Source organism: Amphiura filiformis, chromosome 7, assembly GCF_039555335.1.
Source record: "Amphiura filiformis chromosome 7, Afil_fr2py, whole genome shotgun sequence".
NCBI classification, from domain to species: domain Eukaryota; kingdom Metazoa; phylum Echinodermata; class Ophiuroidea; order Amphilepidida; family Amphiuridae; genus Amphiura; species Amphiura filiformis.
In genome coordinates, this window is record NC_092634.1 from 41,855,084 (window position 1) to 41,873,295 (window position 18,212).

Here is an 18,212-nt window from a genome sequence, read left to right on the forward strand (position 1 = left end):
CTTTTAGGGATTGACGGCTATAGTCCTATTAAGGTTTGTTAGTTTGAAAATAAGGTTGGTTTGCTAGTCTAAAAAAGAGGGTCCGTTTGTGCTAGGGTTAGGGGTAGGTTTAGGGTTAGGACTATGATAGGTACTAGCAAAGCAAACTTTCAGACTTAGGCAACGAGTAGAAAAAAACATTGTTTTATGGGCCTGACTGACCCAGATTTTGCATTTTTGTTTGCTTTATTTTGCTAAAATCAGCCATATTTTGGCCAAAATTGATTGATTTTGACTGAAATTTTTTGAAAAATTCAGAACATTTCAAGTTTTCAAAATATGTTTGCAAGAAAATCATCAAATTTTTGCCAGATTTTATTTTAGCCACCAGAAAAAAAATGAAATAAAAAAAACCTAACCGACCGACCCTAATTGAAAAGTCGGTCGGTCTGCCTGTGTTTTGTTTTCATCGCCTAATATGAACCTTAGGACTAGCAAAGGTTCGGACTAGTGGACCGTTGATTCTGTATGTGTGAAAAATAAACATTTTTATCAAAAAGGAGCTATACTTGAATAACTCTTTCCTTGGTTACCTTAATTTCTTGCAGCCAGTCTCAGGTGGTATTTGGAAAGGATTTTTCATTATTCACCCCATCATTATTTATATCACAAAGATAGCTATCAAGAAGAAGCTATCATGAAGAAGCTATCATCAGGTTGTTTTATGCATACAAGACCATAAAGAGGCAAGTTCACATGAGTATAAGCAATTAAGTTCACATGAGTGTAAGATCTTAAGATTCCATTGATTTTGGTGAGTGCAAGTATGATCTTCTGCCCATCCCTGCTTCAAATACCTGGACAAAATTGACCAACAATTATGGTTATACATCTTCTTGAAGGTGCCACGATCTTGGCAATGGAGGCCAAAGGGGGCATTTTTGAAAATTTTAGTTATTATGATTATACCTTACACAAACATTAGGCTATCATATACTTGGTTCTTAAGTTGTGAAGATTTGTTTTTAGTCCATATTTTTGGCTTATTGTCAATTTCAAATTTGTTGCCTTCGGCCTCCATGGACCAGATCATGTCACAAGCGGTGTAAAATTGTAAATGTTCATGTACTAAGTGTAATACACAGGGCAAATTGACACACCCACCAAACACAGAAACATTTTTAAATCTTTTTAAATCTTTTTTTGGTTGTGGACAAACTGTTTAAACAATATTAAATGTCAGGTTATATAAAGGTCCTGAAAATGTTTTGAAGGAAAACACAACATTATTAGAATGCCGTCAAAATGTTAGAGTATTTAGCATCCTCTTTTTATGACATTTTTCAGTAGATATCCACAAAAAAAATTCATTTCCAAAATTTCAGTTGATTCCAATTTTGCGTTTGCAAGTTATACATGATGATGTGTATTACCATGGAGGTATATAAATAAATGGAGAATGATCCAGCCAAGCCTCTTTTGTACTACGTTGGTTATGACCAATTATTGTTGAATAGGCAATTTCAGGTTTATATTGATTATGCTAAGCTGATAACATTGTGAAGTCTGTTTCACTGGCCATTGCTTTCAATGGGGTAAAATGAAGTTTATACTTATTGGAAATTAAGTGCTCATGTTTCATAAAATTTTTATATCAAAATCTCATTTTCGCCAAAAATTGAGTGCTTAAATTGCATCAAGAAATCAGTCTTTTTGAAAAAAGAAACACCTTATCTGTTGTCATCTTGTGACTCCCTACATTTTGGTCATGAAAAATTGAATTATGACTTTTTTTCAAAAAAGTTATGAACCCCCGTATATTTGGAACCCCTCCTCCAAAGAAAAATGATAGCCTCCTAATAATATTAATAATCATTTAGGCCTAAATACTGATAATTATTTATTATACAATGAGAAGTTTAATGATGATGATTTAGGCGGCCTATACGATTTCATGACAATACAGAATTAAAAGTTTAAAAACAATAACATGACATATCCGTCATGGCACTCAATCAATTTGACCCAAGCTTCAACCAAAATCACGGTTATCATACACTAAACTATGAGAAACTGTTTAAACAAAGTATATAGGGCCTATACATTCCATATATCAATTTCTCTCTAGAAAAGATTGTCTGATCATCACTTTTGCTTGAATTCAAGTACTTCCGGTAAATTTTGCTCGTCAGAACTCAAATGGCCCAAATTGGCCCAACATAATTGTTTCACAATCGGAAGGTAAAAACGTTTTGCTTTCATTTGCACTATATTTGAACTCCCTCAGACCCCTTAAAAGCTTGATATATGAACATGAAAATTAAGTATATTTGTCAAGTTATAGCACAACTAGTGTAGAAAACAGTTTCATAACTTGAGAACAGAACATCCGAAGTTCTTCGGGTTTTCGCACGATCATACATGAAACAATAAGCTATCAAAACTGGTGACTTTGAACTAGCTGATTGACTAGCTGACGTGATTATACAGGCTCTTTTACAAGGCTTCCGGTGCGGGTCAATGTAGGGTCAATTCCTATGAGGAAATTTTGGGAGTGACAATCAATGAACCATGGTAGAGGCTCATAACCATCGTGGATATCAATAGCTTGGCTGAAGTGGCTGGTCAATTCAAGTTTGGTGACTCATTGAATAGAGGTAACGGGATAATCTCCACTTAGGAGATTAGAATTCTGGCGATCATTCTCCATTTATTTATATACCTCCATGGTATTACAATGCTCTATAGGCACTGTCCTAATTTGGTTCTGGTACGCCAGAACGTAATTTAAATTTGACCATATTTTATTAAAACGAATTAATCTGCAAAAAAAATCAACTTTTTTTGAGAAAAGTGGGGGGATGAGGTTGTGGATCACAAAATGCCCCTTTAATGTAAAATATTTTTTGAATAAATTATTTTTAAAATATTTTGTCAACACTTACATAACATTAACAAGTTTTCAAAAATGTTGTTGGATGTTATTAAAATGATTTACACTCCAATGTAATCTTTTCTGGCAAACCTTTTGGAACATTTTGGGAATGTTTTAAAAAATGTTTTGTGTTTGCAGCACTAAGTACCTGCTTGAAAAAATTGCCAGTATTATAGGTTACGGTTCGCTATCTCTAAGGACCGCTATCTAAGGTTTGCTATCCTCAAGGTTCGTTATCACTAATTACGAAAACGGTTCACTATACCTAAGGTTCGATATCACTAATTTTGAAAAAGGTCCGGTATTCCTAAGGTTCGATATCACTAATTTTAAATAAGGTTCGCTATCTCTAATTTTAAATAAGGTCCGCTATCACTAATTTATTGAAGGTTCGCTATCTCTAAGGTTCGCTATCACTAATTTAAAATAAGGTCCGTTATCTCTAATTTTAACAATCCCGGTGTCCCTAAGGTTCGCTATCTCTAATTTAAACTAAGGTCCGCTATCTCTAAGGTTGGCTATCTCTAAGGTTGGCTATCTCTAAGGTTCGCTATCACTATTTTCAAAAAGGTCCGGTATTCCTAAGGTTCGATATCACTAATTTTAAATAAGGTCCGCTATCACTAATTTATTGAAGGTTCGCTATCTCTAAGGTTCGCTATCACTAATTTAAAATAAGGTCCGTTATCTCTAATTTTAACAATCCCGGTGTCCCTAAGGTTCGCTATCTCTAATTTAAACTAAGGTCCGCTATCTCTAAGGTTGGCTATCTCTAAGGTTCGCTATCTCTAAGGTTCGCTATCACTATTTTCAAATAAGGTTCGCTATCTCTAATTTCAAACAAGGTTCGCTATCTCTAATTTAAAATAAGGTTCGCTATCTCTAATTTTAAATAAGGTATAGATAGCGGACCTTATTTGAAATTAGAGATATCGGACCTTATTTAAACTTAGAGATAGCGGACCTTTTTTTAAAATTAGAGATAGCAGACCTTTTTTCAAATTAGAGATAGCGGACCTTATTTAAAATTAGAGATAGTGGACCTTATTTAAGATTAGTGATAACAAACCTTAGGTATAGCGCACCCTAATCAAAATTAGTGATAGCGAACCTTAGAGATAGGGAACCTTAATTAATTAGGGATAGCGAACCCTAAACAAAATTAGTGATAGCGAACCTTAGGTATAGCGGATCTGTATTTCAATTAGTGATAACGAACCTTAGAGATAGCGAACCATCAATAAATTAGTGATAGCGGACCTTATTCAAAATTAGTGATATAGCGAACCTTATTTTAAATTAGTGATAGCGAACCTTATTTTAAATTAGTGATATCGAACCTTAGAACTAGCAAACCTTATTCTAAATTAGTGATATCGAACCTTAGAAGTAGCGGACCTTTTTATAGGTATAGCGAACCCTTTTCTCTATTAGAGATTCCGAGATTCTGATCTCCATAGACTTTACACGTTAGTGATAGCGAACCTTAGAGATAGCGAACCTTAGAGATAGCGGTCCTTAGAGATAGCGGGATGTCACCGTATTATATACTTCTGCTATAAGTGAAATTGTGATGGGAGGATGGATACCAGGGGGGGTGGGTGGATAGGGGTGTGCCACTGAGAATTTGAAAGGGACCCATGATTAATATACCAATCTTTAAAGAAATTTGGGCAATCTTTTCTTTTAGACCACCCGAGTTATATTTAGGTTAAAATTACGATTTTACCAAATTAAACTTTCACAACAAGGTTAAACATGTTCTTAGCTATACAAACATACCTTTTATTTCGTCGAACAAGCTTTATTTTGTTCCAAAATCCACGTTTTTATCGCAATTTTTGACGTAAAAGAGCTGAATACTAAACCCATCAATATACCATTACCAGAATTCAAAATTTTCTCCCAAATTTAACCCAAATTGTCTTATGTTTTCAAATTTTCCTCCAAAGTTTGGGGAAATTAAAAAAATGTTGGCTACAGTGAGACAAAATTGTTCTATTTTCTGAAACAAATTGAGGAAGATTGAAGTATTCATTGTGTTTATGATCATGTGATTAACAAGAGTTCACTGTAAAAGTGGAAATTCTTGTGCTACATTTATTTTTGAGCTTTTCGCAAAAATAGCAATGCACAAATATATATTTCTTTTGTGCATAGGTCAAAATGCAAGGAAACTTAGAATCACAAATTTAAAAACAAGGGAAACAGTTCAAAATTGGCAAAGTGCGAACTGCGAAAAAATTATTTGCATGGATATTTCCACTTTTTATTTCCACTTTCCTTTAAAAAATATTGAGACAAACAATGCCCCATTAGTGATGATATTTGTATTTTCAGTGTTTTTTTTTACAACGTAAAATGCTATGCAGTAACGATAATGAAATGTAGATTTTTAAAAAGCTGCACCAATATTGTAAATTGAAATCTTGTTTAGCAGTCATTGACTCCTGAAAAGCTCTTGTGGTATATTGGTTCCTGTAGTGATTGACGGTAAATTGAAACAAATATATAAACTGAGATTGGATGTGATGATTTGAAAATAAAATTGCAAAGTGTGTTTGAATAATAGCAAATTGAATATGCGAGTCTGGTTGATTTATGTACAAAATGGCTGCCTTATACATTATGAATTTTTCCTCATAAATAAAAACAATGGACATTATTGAACAATAGTAATAGACCCATAGCTGGGAGTATAGTGGTTTGAGAGAGGAGGCGGGAGAGGTCTACTCGGAGGAAGAGGGAGGGGTTCAGGGCTTCAATGGAACCAGGACAGGGGTGCTGGACATTTGAAACATGGACCTTTTTTGAATGAAAAGTGTGATTGGATGCTTTGTAATATGCTCAAGTTAAATGACTCCAAAACTGAGTTTTTCATTGCTGCCCCTCCACACAATATGCCCAGTCTCTCCAACATCAATATAAAGATTGGTGATGCTGAAGTAATTCCATCTGCTACCATCAGGAATCTGGGAGTTGTTTTTGATGCTACGATGAACATGTCTAACCATATAACATCTATTTGTAAAACAGTTAACTTTCTCTTGTGGAACTTGTCCAGAATTCGTAGGTTTGTCACCGAAGATGCATCCAGTAATGCCATGCGGGCACTAGTGTTATCCAAGATTGATTATGCCAACGCCTTCTGTCTGGATGTAGAAGCAAAGACGTTGCTTTCGCTTACAAAGACTACAAAACCGTGCTGCCCGCATTATCTTCCAAGTTCCACGCCACACTCATCTTCACCTCTTTTAAATTCGTTACACTGGCTTCCAATAGACCAGAGAATTTGCTTCAAAGTGCTACTTTACATTTACAAGACATTGAACGATCTGGCACCACCCTACCTCTCTGATTGTCTGACCATCCGTGTTCCAACTAGGGAAGGTCTTCGCTCAAATCAAGATCTTACGCCTTTATAATTCCTAAGACAAACAGACTGATAGGCGATGGATCGTTCAGTGTCTTTGGACCCAGAATCTGGAACAATCTTCCTTCATCCATTAGGTCATCTCCCACAGTTACTACTTTCAAACGTAGCCTGAAAACCCATCTTTTTAACCATTGCTAATTTTATGTTGTTTCTTTTGCATATTTTTGTTTACTTGTAGTCTTTAGTAGTAGGGTAAGTTTTTCTGTAAAGTGCAATGATCATTTCTTTGAAATTGCGCTATATAAATGCCGTTGTATGTATGTATGTATGTATGCTTGCGCAAATTTTTTGCAAAGAGCAAAAAGTGGATCTACACCATATAAAAATGGTCCTTTTTGGACTTTTTGAACACCTTATCCCCCCCAAAAGTTCATCTCATCAATTTTCCTACCACTGGATTGGGGTGGGGGAGGGCTGCTGCACCCTCCTGCATATTGTCCTGTTGATACATGATTGTTAGCAGATTCATGCATGATATCCTCCTGCCTTCTAACATTTTCAACATTAGAAATAAGAGGTGAAGTTAATGAAATTAGTGAGTAAGTGGAATGACTTTGCCTCCTGTGCATTCTTTCGCAAAAACACACAATTTTTTGGTTATGTGTATGTATGCCAAGATAGCTAAATAGCTGAGTGTCCCTCCCACAGGGGTCACATTCTTGTGTATCTGTGTGTCCTGGACCCCTTTTTTTGTTTGGGACCCCTTAAATTACTAATTGAAACTGACCAACGGGTCTGATCAAAACTTCTTGGATCTCTAGAAGCTTTTTTCATGTAATTCATCGCCGAGTTACTCATATAAAATTTTTTGTCATTGTCGATACAAAAAAGGAACCAATTATGACACAGAAAACCTAAGAAATCTTTCGAATAGAGCGTTCAAAAATCATGAAAATAATCAGTCAATACAATGACAACACAATAACAATAACATCAACCTTGACAGGTTACCACAAATATCTGGTTGCACATGCGGATCCCTTAGATTCTCACTGGACCCCTTAAATTTGGGTTTTGCAGGGCTTAAGGTTATTAATTATTTTAAACTGTTGTGATTTGGTAGTTCACAGCATCTTACTTAATGGTAGTGAGCTTTGGCAAAAACTGCATTGCTCAATTCATAGCGAGCGTAGAAGAATTAAAATATCACAGATATACTTTTATAGGTGCTGCGGTTCTTGAGTTACGTTGTATAGAGGGCTGAAACAACAACACTTTTGTAAAACGTACATAACTAATTAACAACAATTAAATTAAGCAAGTTTGCAAAGTATACGATTTGTAGAATGAACTTTTGCAAAACATCAAGGTGTTAATTTTCAATAATATATTGATCTAGATAATGAAAATCGAATTTTAGGTTGCTTCGACCAACAATACCTCGTCTACCCTTAAAGGGTTCGGAAAAAAATCAACTGGGCTCTTAACGTTTTTGAGCTTGTGCTACCCCTGCCTCTCCCCTCACCCACGTTACCCACTCACAGATCAGTAGGCAATATTTAAATGTCAGTATTTAAATTTAACAAATGGCAGCTTCAAAAGATGCAATTTTGACACTGATGATCATTTGTGAATGATGGAGGTTATTTACATGATGCTTTTAAATCTAGTTTGAATCTGAATCGATCTAAAAATCAGTGAAAACATTTATTGTCTACAAAGGTACATTAACCACTGTTCATGTGATTTTAATTGCAATAAATACAAGCAATACATATGCTATAAATCTGCTTGTATGTTTGTTAGGTATATTCATTATTAGATTTATTTTCATATTTTAGTTGTCCAGTTTGGTATGGATTGAAGTGTGTCGCATTGGTAGACCAGTGCTGTGATTAATTTGGTAAAAATCTGCAAATATTGCATATCAGTAATCAAATCATGATGATATATACATGATTGTTAGAAGATTCATGCATGATGGACAAGTTGTAGATTTGTTTAAATTATCATTTTTGTTGTTGTGTGCAGTGGAAATGAAATTATTTAACCCTCTTCACACTGGTATCAACTGCAGACAAGTTCAAAATTTTCTTTAAAAATTCAAAAATCTCAGAATTGTACATTTTTGTGCCCATATTTGGAATCAGCATGAAAAATGCATTAAAATGAGTACAAACAAGCTCAGTATTGGTTTAGTGGTTCTTGAGAAAGCTTATGATATTTTAAGAAATATCTCAAAACTTGGAATCTTTATGTTGAAGCCTATGTATTAAAAAAAAAAGTATTTCAGTGAGTTAAGGGGTCGGTCACCCACCTTTGCACAGTATTTTTTGTGGGCTTGAGAGCACATCTGACACACCAAATTGCATTCTGAATACCAGAAAATGTCCTTAGAAATTCGCGATGTAAAAGCCATCTTAATTTAATAGTTTGTCTCAAAACTCTCAAAGCCACCACACACAATAGTGAAAGTGCCTGTTTTTTGCGTGTTATATATGTGGATTTAGTAAGTTTCAGTTTTTTGGGGCTGTTTTTTTTTTTCAAAAACAAAAAAAAAAAATTTCATGTCTGACATTGTCAGACATCAAAATAGCCTCAATCGTAGATCTCAGTAAAATTCTTCATCTCGACCACAGTAAAAGCTCCTTCAGAGATAAAAGTTTAGTTTAGTTTAGCTTTTATTCGGATATCACTTTTACATCAGTGGCACTCATCAATATGATGGTGCATCCAAAAACATTAAAATAATAACAATGTGAATAAATATATAAAACAAAATTAAATGAACTGAAGTAAATACAAATGATACGTTTCAAACATGAAAAATAAGAAATATTTACACTGAAGTAAACCATAAAAATGTGGTCTATTTTTGGCAAAAAGTTCGTCCCACAAAAATTATAAAAAAAAAACCCTAAAAAAACCACATTCTGCATTAGGTTTTTAACTTGGGAAGAGCTTTGATACGAACTGTTAAAATAAGATGGCCTAATACAAATTTTGTGGCAGATTATTAAAAATTGATATATTTGATATGTAACAAATTTTTATCCTCAAAGTAAACTTTATTAATCTAGACTAATGATATTTACTTAAAGTCTATGTAGCTGGGAGAAAAAGTCGTCCATCATATGAAAATGTTGACCTTTTGTATTGAAGATACATTTTTCACCTGAAAGACCTAAAATTACTCTGTGTATCCACGGTACTCCTTCTCATCAGAAATTGGGTGATTTCTGCTGAAGAAACATGATTCGCCAAAGACACAAAAAATTAGTAATTTTTCAAAACACATTGTAAAACTTGTTATAAGAGGATGTTCTTCATCTATAAATCATATTCATATATCATGTTGTGCATATTCAATTATCATGCTCATAATATTGCTTGAAATTCTTAATTTTGGGAAACAAAACTGTGCAAAGCTTAATCAGTTTTGAGACTTGTCTAATAGGCTATGCGTTTCTGTATTTTTCCTCTAAAAAGTTCACAAAATGAGATGCAAAAGGGGGCCATGTTTTCAAAGAGTACCTGCGGATACATGGAATGGCAGAGGCTGGGTTCGAAATGTTGTCTAGGGGCACAATAATATAGCACCACCACCTGGGTTCGAACCCGCAACCCAGCGATTATAATGGAATCGAAATATTTTGCCAGTCACAAGTGTCAACAAATTCACCAAAAATACAAATGCACTTTATCAAGAGAAGCCCTTCCTGTAAAAGCTGTCTTCACATACTATTAATATTATGCAGTAAAGAATGCCACAACCTTTAGTTACTATCTGTAGTAATCGTAGTAGAACTCATGCAAGTAATGAGTGAAATGATGAATGAAGCATTTCGCTTCATTCTTTCTATAGTGAAAGTAAGGAAAAACACAGAGCACCAGCCAAACTTGGCAATAGATGATTTGGTGAGTTTTGAATTAGTGAGTTCAGGCATTGTGAGTTCTGTTTATGGCAACCTTATGTGCCAATTAGTTTTTGTATAAAACAGGTTACCGCAAATAAAATTGAACCTGGTTTGAAATTCAAGCTTAGAGGCTTTGCTGTTTTTATGCTGTGTAACAGTGGCATAACAAAGCAGGGGGGGGTCAGTTTCCCAGGGCAGTTTCCCCTATGAAAAACTCTTTTCACTCTCTTGCCCCAGCTTTGGGATGTTGGTCACTATGATATTTGAAGATTTTTAGGCCTTTTTTGTACTTTTTAGCCCATTTTGAACATATTTGTAAACTACTCCCCCTTTGCCTTGCTTCACCTTTGCCCACCCCACTGCAAATGTCCTGGCTACACCACTGCTGTGTAGTCTGAAATAAACTGATATATTTGTGTATATTCTCAGTCATCCAGGTATATAAAATTAAAATATCAAATTGAGGAAGTATCCAGGATAGGATGTGAAACGTCGCCAGTCAAACAAGAATTCCTGAAAAAAATTGGTGTCAGTTCCAATTTACAATGTAATTATTATTTGAATGTAATGTTAAAGATGGAATTGCATGAGAAGTTTTGCACTGCAGCACTGACAGGAACATTTAGTGGTAGTTCATTTATCATTAAATAATTATACACTTACATACGTGTTTTGGCGCAGCGTCAGCCTTCTATTCTAGCTAAAAACGTTTTTTAAAATAAAAAATATGCAAATGAGGCAGCTAATTTGCATATTTTGCGACAAAAATCACATGGGATCTTAATACTGCCCCTTACCCCCATCCCACCAAGTTAAATCTCTGTACGCCTCACCAGTTCCAAAAAATGGCAAAAAGCCTTTTTTTAAATAAACAAATATGCAAATGAGATGGCTAATTTGAATATTTTGCGACAAAAATCACGTTGGATCTTAAGACTGCCCCTTTACCACCACCCTACCAAGTTACATCTATACCCCCTACCAGTTCCGAAAAATGGCAAAAAGCGTTTTTAAAATAGAAAAAAGGAAATGAGGATGCTGATTGGCATATTTTGTGACAAAAATAGCATCTGATCTTAAGACTGCTCTTAACCATCACCCCACCAAATTACATTTCTATATGCCTCACCAGTTCCGAAAAATGGCCAAAAGCATTTCGACAAATAAAAAAATAGGCAAATGTGGTGACTAATTTGCATATCTTGCGACAAAAATCGCATCGGATCTTACGACTGCCGCTTACCACAACCTCATCAAGTTACATCCCTATACGCCTCACAAGTTCTTCGAAATGGCCAAAAAAAACCCCAAAAACAATTTTAAGTTAAATATGCAAATTAGCTACCTAATTTGCATATTTTGCGCCAAAAATTGCATCAAGTCTTAGGGCAGCCACTTACCACCACCCTACCAAGTTACACCCCAATAAACCTCACCAGCTGTGAGAAACTAACCTGGAAGCCAAAGGCATTTAAAAACAAAGTTCCCACAATGCAAATGTATAAGACCCCATTATAGCATAAGGCAATTTATAAGTCGTTTTAAATGATTTTAAATGTGACATATAAAATTTGTCTATAACACAGGGAGATATAAAATGTAGGATTTGGGTACTTTTTGTTCAATTTTCACAGAAATTGAAGGATTTTGACCCATGTTTTTGTTTGTCTGTTTACCCCAGGGTCGCTGAAACAAAGAATTATATTAATTAAATCACCTAATTTATAATTAATAAAGGACAAAGAAAGATAAAAGCAAAAGTATGCTTCATTTAGTTAAACAATAGTAACATCCCTGTTGTGTACCAAAAATAACTCTATACGACAATGCAAATCGGGATCAATTCATGGACTAAGTGCACAGGCAGAGGGAAATGTTGATTTCTCAGCGGATGGAACAGCCATTTTTCAGAGGGAGTATGTAAATTAAATGGAACAGCTATTTTGGGGCCATTATTTCAGAGGGAGTATATGCCAATGGGTATGTAATTTAACTAGAACAGCCTTAAATTGATATCGATATTGATATTGACGCCACAGATTCGATTTGTCATGTGATCGCCAAACCTGAGAAGGTGTCAGTTCTTCAGGAACTGACACAAAAATAGTAAGCCCAGTTTACTACACACTTAAAACTACGGGGTCAAAAAATGACCCAATTGGGGTCATTTTTGACCCCAGCATAGTTATCAACTAAACACCATACTACGGACGGGGTCATTTTGACCCCATTGGTCAGGGTCATTGCAATGACTACGTGTTTGGGTCAAATAGTAACCCCATTGGGGTCAAAATATTACCACAATTCGGGGTCAAATGAAATGACCCCTTCAAAAGGGTTGCCTTATTGGGTTACTTAATGACCTCATTTCGGGGTCAAATGAAATGACCCATTTGAAAGGGTTGTTTATAATAGGGTTACTCAATAACCACATTTAGGGGTTGTTTGGATTGTATGGTCATGCTGGTCCCACCAGGACATAAGTGTGTTTCTGCACAGAGCAAGCATTACATAAACAGCAAAATGCATCTGTGTATCACACTCACACACAGTCAGTCATCGCCTATGCATTGTTCACGCATTATAAGCTTACATGATATAAGCTTATAACAACTGCAGCCAAGACACCCGCCACGACAGCATGAAATTGGAATGAATCTGCGTGCATTGACAAGGGTCTATGCATCCTTGCAGTCTCACTTTTCAAGTAACTTTTCATATTCCATCATGCAGACAAGTACACACGACAATCCTCTGAGCTGCACAATCAGAACAAATATGGCGCTGATGTGTCCCCGTGAGCCGTTGCACACCGTGTGTGCAAATAGTTCCGAAATACAAGTCATTATAAAGTTGAAAAATTGGGCAACTTCGGTCAAAAAATTAGTTTTATTTATTAATCAAAAAACATTAATTGCAGCTCATGTTTAAACTCATTTATGAATTGAGATTTTCAAAGCGGAAGATTGAAACTGATATCAATGCGCGACGGTATCGGCAAAATGACCACTAAGTTTTTGAATGACCTTGTGAATGTGGTCAAATTAAAACAGTACAACCCCCTTGAAGGGTCAAAACAACCCCAAACGTGGTCAATTAAAAATGACCACGGAAAATATAACCCCGTAGTTTTTAGTGTGTAGATTTAAATTATCGATCAATTTGATACCCAAATAAACTGATTTTTTTAAACCAATGACGGAAAATATTTTGGATCCTATTTCTGACTAAATGCTGAAACTGATTGTTATTTCATAAATTAATTTTAGTGTAAACAAACTCTCAGAAATTTACTCCATACCTTGTAGTACTCCAGGTCAGGGGCAATACTAAGTGTGGTGGCTGTTGATAGATTGAAATCTTGGCAAATTATTTATAGATATGCATGGTCAAGGCTCTTTGCAGGGTCAAAGCAGCAGTAACTCCTTATTTTCTAAGTGCAAGAACTCACCATACCCTTACTCTGGTACCTTGTAATACACACTTAAAACTACGGGGTCAAAAAATGACCCAAACGGGGTCATTTTTGACCCCAGCATAGTTATCAACTAAACACCATACCACTAACGGGTCATTTTGACCCCATTGGTCGGGTCATTGCAATGACTACGATTTGGGTCAAATAGTAACCCCATTGGGGTCAAAATATTACCACATTTCGGGGTCAAATGAAATGACCCCTTCAAAAGGGTTGCCTTATTGGGTTACTTAATGACCTCATTTCGGGGTCAAATGAAATGACCCATTTGAAAGGGTTATTTTATAGGGTTACTCAATAACCACATTTAGGGGTTGTTTGGATTTTTTTAGTAGGCCTATGGTCATGCTGGTCCCACCAGGACATAAGTGTGTTTCTGCACAGAGAAAGCATTACATAAACAGCAAACTGCAAAATGCATCTGTGTATCACACTCACACACAGTCAGTCATCGCCTATGACAGTTCACGTATTATAAGCTTACATGATATAAGCTTATAACAACTGCAGCCAAGACCCCAGCCATGACAGCATGAAATTGAATGAATCTGCGTGCATAGACAAGGGTCTATGCATCCTTGCAGTCTCACTTTTCAACTAACTTTTCATATTCCATCATGCAGACAAGCACACACGACAATCCGCTGAGCTGCACAATCAGAACAAATATGGCGCTGATGTGACCATGTGAGCCGATGCACACCGTGTGTGCAAATAGTTGCAAAATGCAAGTCATTATAAAGTTGACAAATTGGGTAACTTCGGTCAAAAATTAGTTTTATTTATTAATCAACAAACATTAATTGCAGCTCATGTTTAAACTCATTTATGAATTGAGATTTTCAAAGCGGAAGATTGAAACTGATATCAATGCGCCGACGGTATCGGGCAAATGACCACTAAGTTTTTGACCACGCTCGTCAGTGGCTAAAATGACCTCGTGAATGTGGTCAAATTAAAACAGTACAACCCCCTTGAAGGGTCAAAACAACCCCAAACGTGGTCAATTCAAAATGACCACGGAAAATATAACCCCGTAGTTTTTAGTGTGTACTCCTTCTCAGACACACAACTTATCAAAGCTGTTGATAGATTTTAGTCATGGCAAATTATTTATAGACAAGCATTGTCAACGCTCATTGCATGATCTGAACATGGTCAAATCATCAGATGACTCCACAGCAACAGAACTCACTAAATTTTAGAACTCATCAAAACCTTACTCCATACCATGTAGTGCTCCATCTGAGGCACACAATCAAAGCTGTTGATAGATTTTAGTCATGTCAAATTATTTATAGACAAGCATGGTCAAGGCTCTTTGCATGATCTAAACATGGTCAAATCATCAGATGACTCCACAACAACAGAACTCACCAAATTTTACAACTCATCAAAAATTTACTCCATACCTCATAGTACTCCAACCAAGGCACGAGACTAAGCGTGGCTGTTGATGATAGACATGGCATAGCAACCTATATCATATTTACAGACATGCATGGTCTCAACTGATGGTCAAATCACTGAGTTACTAATATTAACTGTAATCTTATCTATGGACAAAGGGAAACCGGCACTGCAGCGTTGATCATCTTCAAGTTTTCTGTTGATTCTGTGCTCCTTGTCTGGGCCAAGTTTATCCGCACAGATCGATATATTCAGGGAAGGTATATAATTTTTTTGGAATGATTGCTTAAACACTTCTCCTTGCTTGAGTTAATGTACTTCTACTCTCGTTGCGATCTCATGCAACAAACAAACAAACAACTCGAGGCTCTCAGTTGCAGGGATGGAATCTTGACAACAGATTCGCCGGGTAGATTGATGACACAAGTTATTTGCCTTCGTACATAAATATATATGGATGACAATGATTGCAAATTGGTTGTTGTGAAGGTTCTTCATCATCTCACTGTTTGATAGGGAATATATTTTTTTTTTTTTTTTTTTTTTCGGATATTATATATTTCTCTGTGGTGATCTTGGTTGTCAGTGGCAAGTTCACCTATGGATAATACTGAATTGAAGAAGTCATCATGATTGGTAAGTGAAAATACTACTGTATTTATATGTTTAATTGTTTATTAATTTAAAATGCAATGGACTCAGATGTAATCTGTCAAAATGCATCTTTAGATAATCATGTTTTCACCCCTTAATTGAATCAAGGAAGTGAGAGTAGAATAATGATGCGACTCATGGCAGTTGTCATGCACTCTTGAACAGGGTTATAGCTAGGCAAATTTTAGTGTCGGGTGAAATTTATATGAAATGATAAAAAATTGAAATTTGGATAAGAATTGCTCATTTTTATACTGATTGTTCATTGATTTTGAAACATTTGAGACTGGAGTGCCGGGTATTTGGGCTCAAAATTAACTTGAGTGCCGGGTGGAAATTAAGAGTGCCGGGCGGGTCCGCCCGCCACCGCCCAGCGTAGCTACAACCCTGCTCTTGAAACACATCTACTCATTTTTGAATAGAAAGTTGTCAAATTTGACACTGGGGAAACTATTCAGATGAACTGATTTCTCTTCAAAATGAATTGGATATTCTCATCAAAATGACAAGAAACTCATCAAATTTGATCAGATTGCCTTGTCATTTTAAAATCTGAGTAGATTCTTGTCAAAATTGACCAAACTTTTTAAATTTGAGTAGTTATTCTTGTCAAAAATTACCAAAAAAGATAGTTTTGAATAGTTTGTCTTGTCAGAGGGGGACATAACAGAATCTTGTCAAAATGAAATGGGTAATCTTGTCAAATAATGAGTCAGAGATCTTGTCAATTTGAATAGGTACTTGTTAAAATAAAATGGAAACTATTCATTTGACAACATTATGAAAAGTATATCTCATCCAAACCAATAGTTACGGGATCAAAAATAAATGAGCAAGGATTCAATTAAAAAAATTCAGATTTTAATAATTCAGATATTTGTCAAAATTGGGGGGTGGGACTATACTCGAATTTAAAAAAAAAAAAATTTTCAAGATGTTTTGTATTTTTAATATGAAAATTGATATTTTGTATTCATGTCATACTTTATTAATGATTTCAAAATGCATTCAAATTCAATGCATTTTGAAATCATTAATAGAGTATGACATGAATACAAATTATCAATTTTCATATTAAAAATACAAAACATCTTGAATTTTTTTTTATTTTTTTTTAGGTCAACCATGAATGATCCTAGCATTTAGGTCCAGGTCCTGGGACACTCCAAAGCCGAAAAAATAAATAACTTAAAACTTTTAATTTCTGAAATTTTTCGAAAATTTGGGGGTGGGACTTTACTCGAAGGTGGGACTATACTCGCGTCAGTACGGTATTTACATAAAGTGCTTAGCATATCCACATCACAGGTGACAATGTGTATGACTGAAAAATGTATGTGTAACATCGCATATTGCTCTGCGTAGAATGTGCACACTTTATCGTGTTCCATATGCATTCAGAGCACATTATTTCAAGTATAGTGCTTTCACAAAGTGACACGTTTTGACTAATTACAGTGCCTAATTGTCAATAATGGGTCCTGAGGCTAATAGAATTAGGTTTTGATGGAATCCAGACTGGTTACATGCATGCATGGTTTTTTGAGGAATGATGCTCAGAAAGTTGATGGGAAGGAAATATAGGGTGTCCCAGAATGATCTATACCGAGAAAGATGGAATTTTTTAGGTATGAACGGCATATCTACTGGTCATTTTGTTTTTTATTTTAAGTTTTACATATATTATGCTTTCTCCGAATTTTTAGATTTTAAAAATCGTTTCTAGTAGAAGTTAGAGAGGATTGCGTAAAAATGGTGAATTCTAAGTTTTGACAAAGCAATTTTTTTTTAAATTCTGTAAAATTACTAACCGTTCAGCACAAAGTAATGTTATGCAGTATATTGCTGTGTCATGTTCTTACTTCTACTAAATAGTCGATATCTATCGTTTATTTATGATGTTACGAAGAATAATGTATGGAATAAAGGATTTGCTATGCTTGAGTGACCTTAAACTGTTCTTTCTTTGGCGGCAGTTTTGAAGACAATTATTGAGGTGTGTGAGTTTCATCATTTGAAATGCCGGCAGAGATGTATTTTTCATAAAAGTATAGAGAAGGTTCGTCCTTAGTGTCACAGCATGCATTTATGTCCACAGTATATGGGCAAACCCACAGCTATGTAACGAAGAAGATTAGCATTTACTGCGGAGGATCCTTGAGAAAGTTATATCCTATGTAATAATGACATTTTTGGGTAAAAATTGTAGTAAAAATCACATAAAAAGTATGTTTTTCAACCTAAATATCTGATGGCTCCCATATAATGACTTGGCAAATCCTACACCCAATGACCCCATTTTTTCAGTAGCCTACACTGAATGACCCCCTTTCTTGAACAATTAGTCCTCAAAATAAATGAGTTTTGTCTATTTTGTACTGTAAAATTGGGTAAAAAGCTATTTTTTATTGTCAATGATGTGAAATTTTGGGCGCTCCCATACAAAATCACCCCATTTTTTAC

General features: G+C 35.3%; 1 protein-coding gene across 1 annotated transcript; it reads left to right on the top strand.

Moving 5' to 3' along the window:
• The first annotated feature begins 5,814 nt into the window (after window positions 1–5,814).
• Window positions 5,815–6,339, top strand: LOC140157860 (uncharacterized). Its single transcript, XM_072181108.1, has one exon. It carries the CDS (start codon window positions 5,815–5,817, stop codon window positions 6,337–6,339), a length of 525 nt encoding a protein of 174 aa, XP_072037209.1.
• The last annotated feature ends 11,873 nt before the right edge of the window (window positions 6,340–18,212 follow it).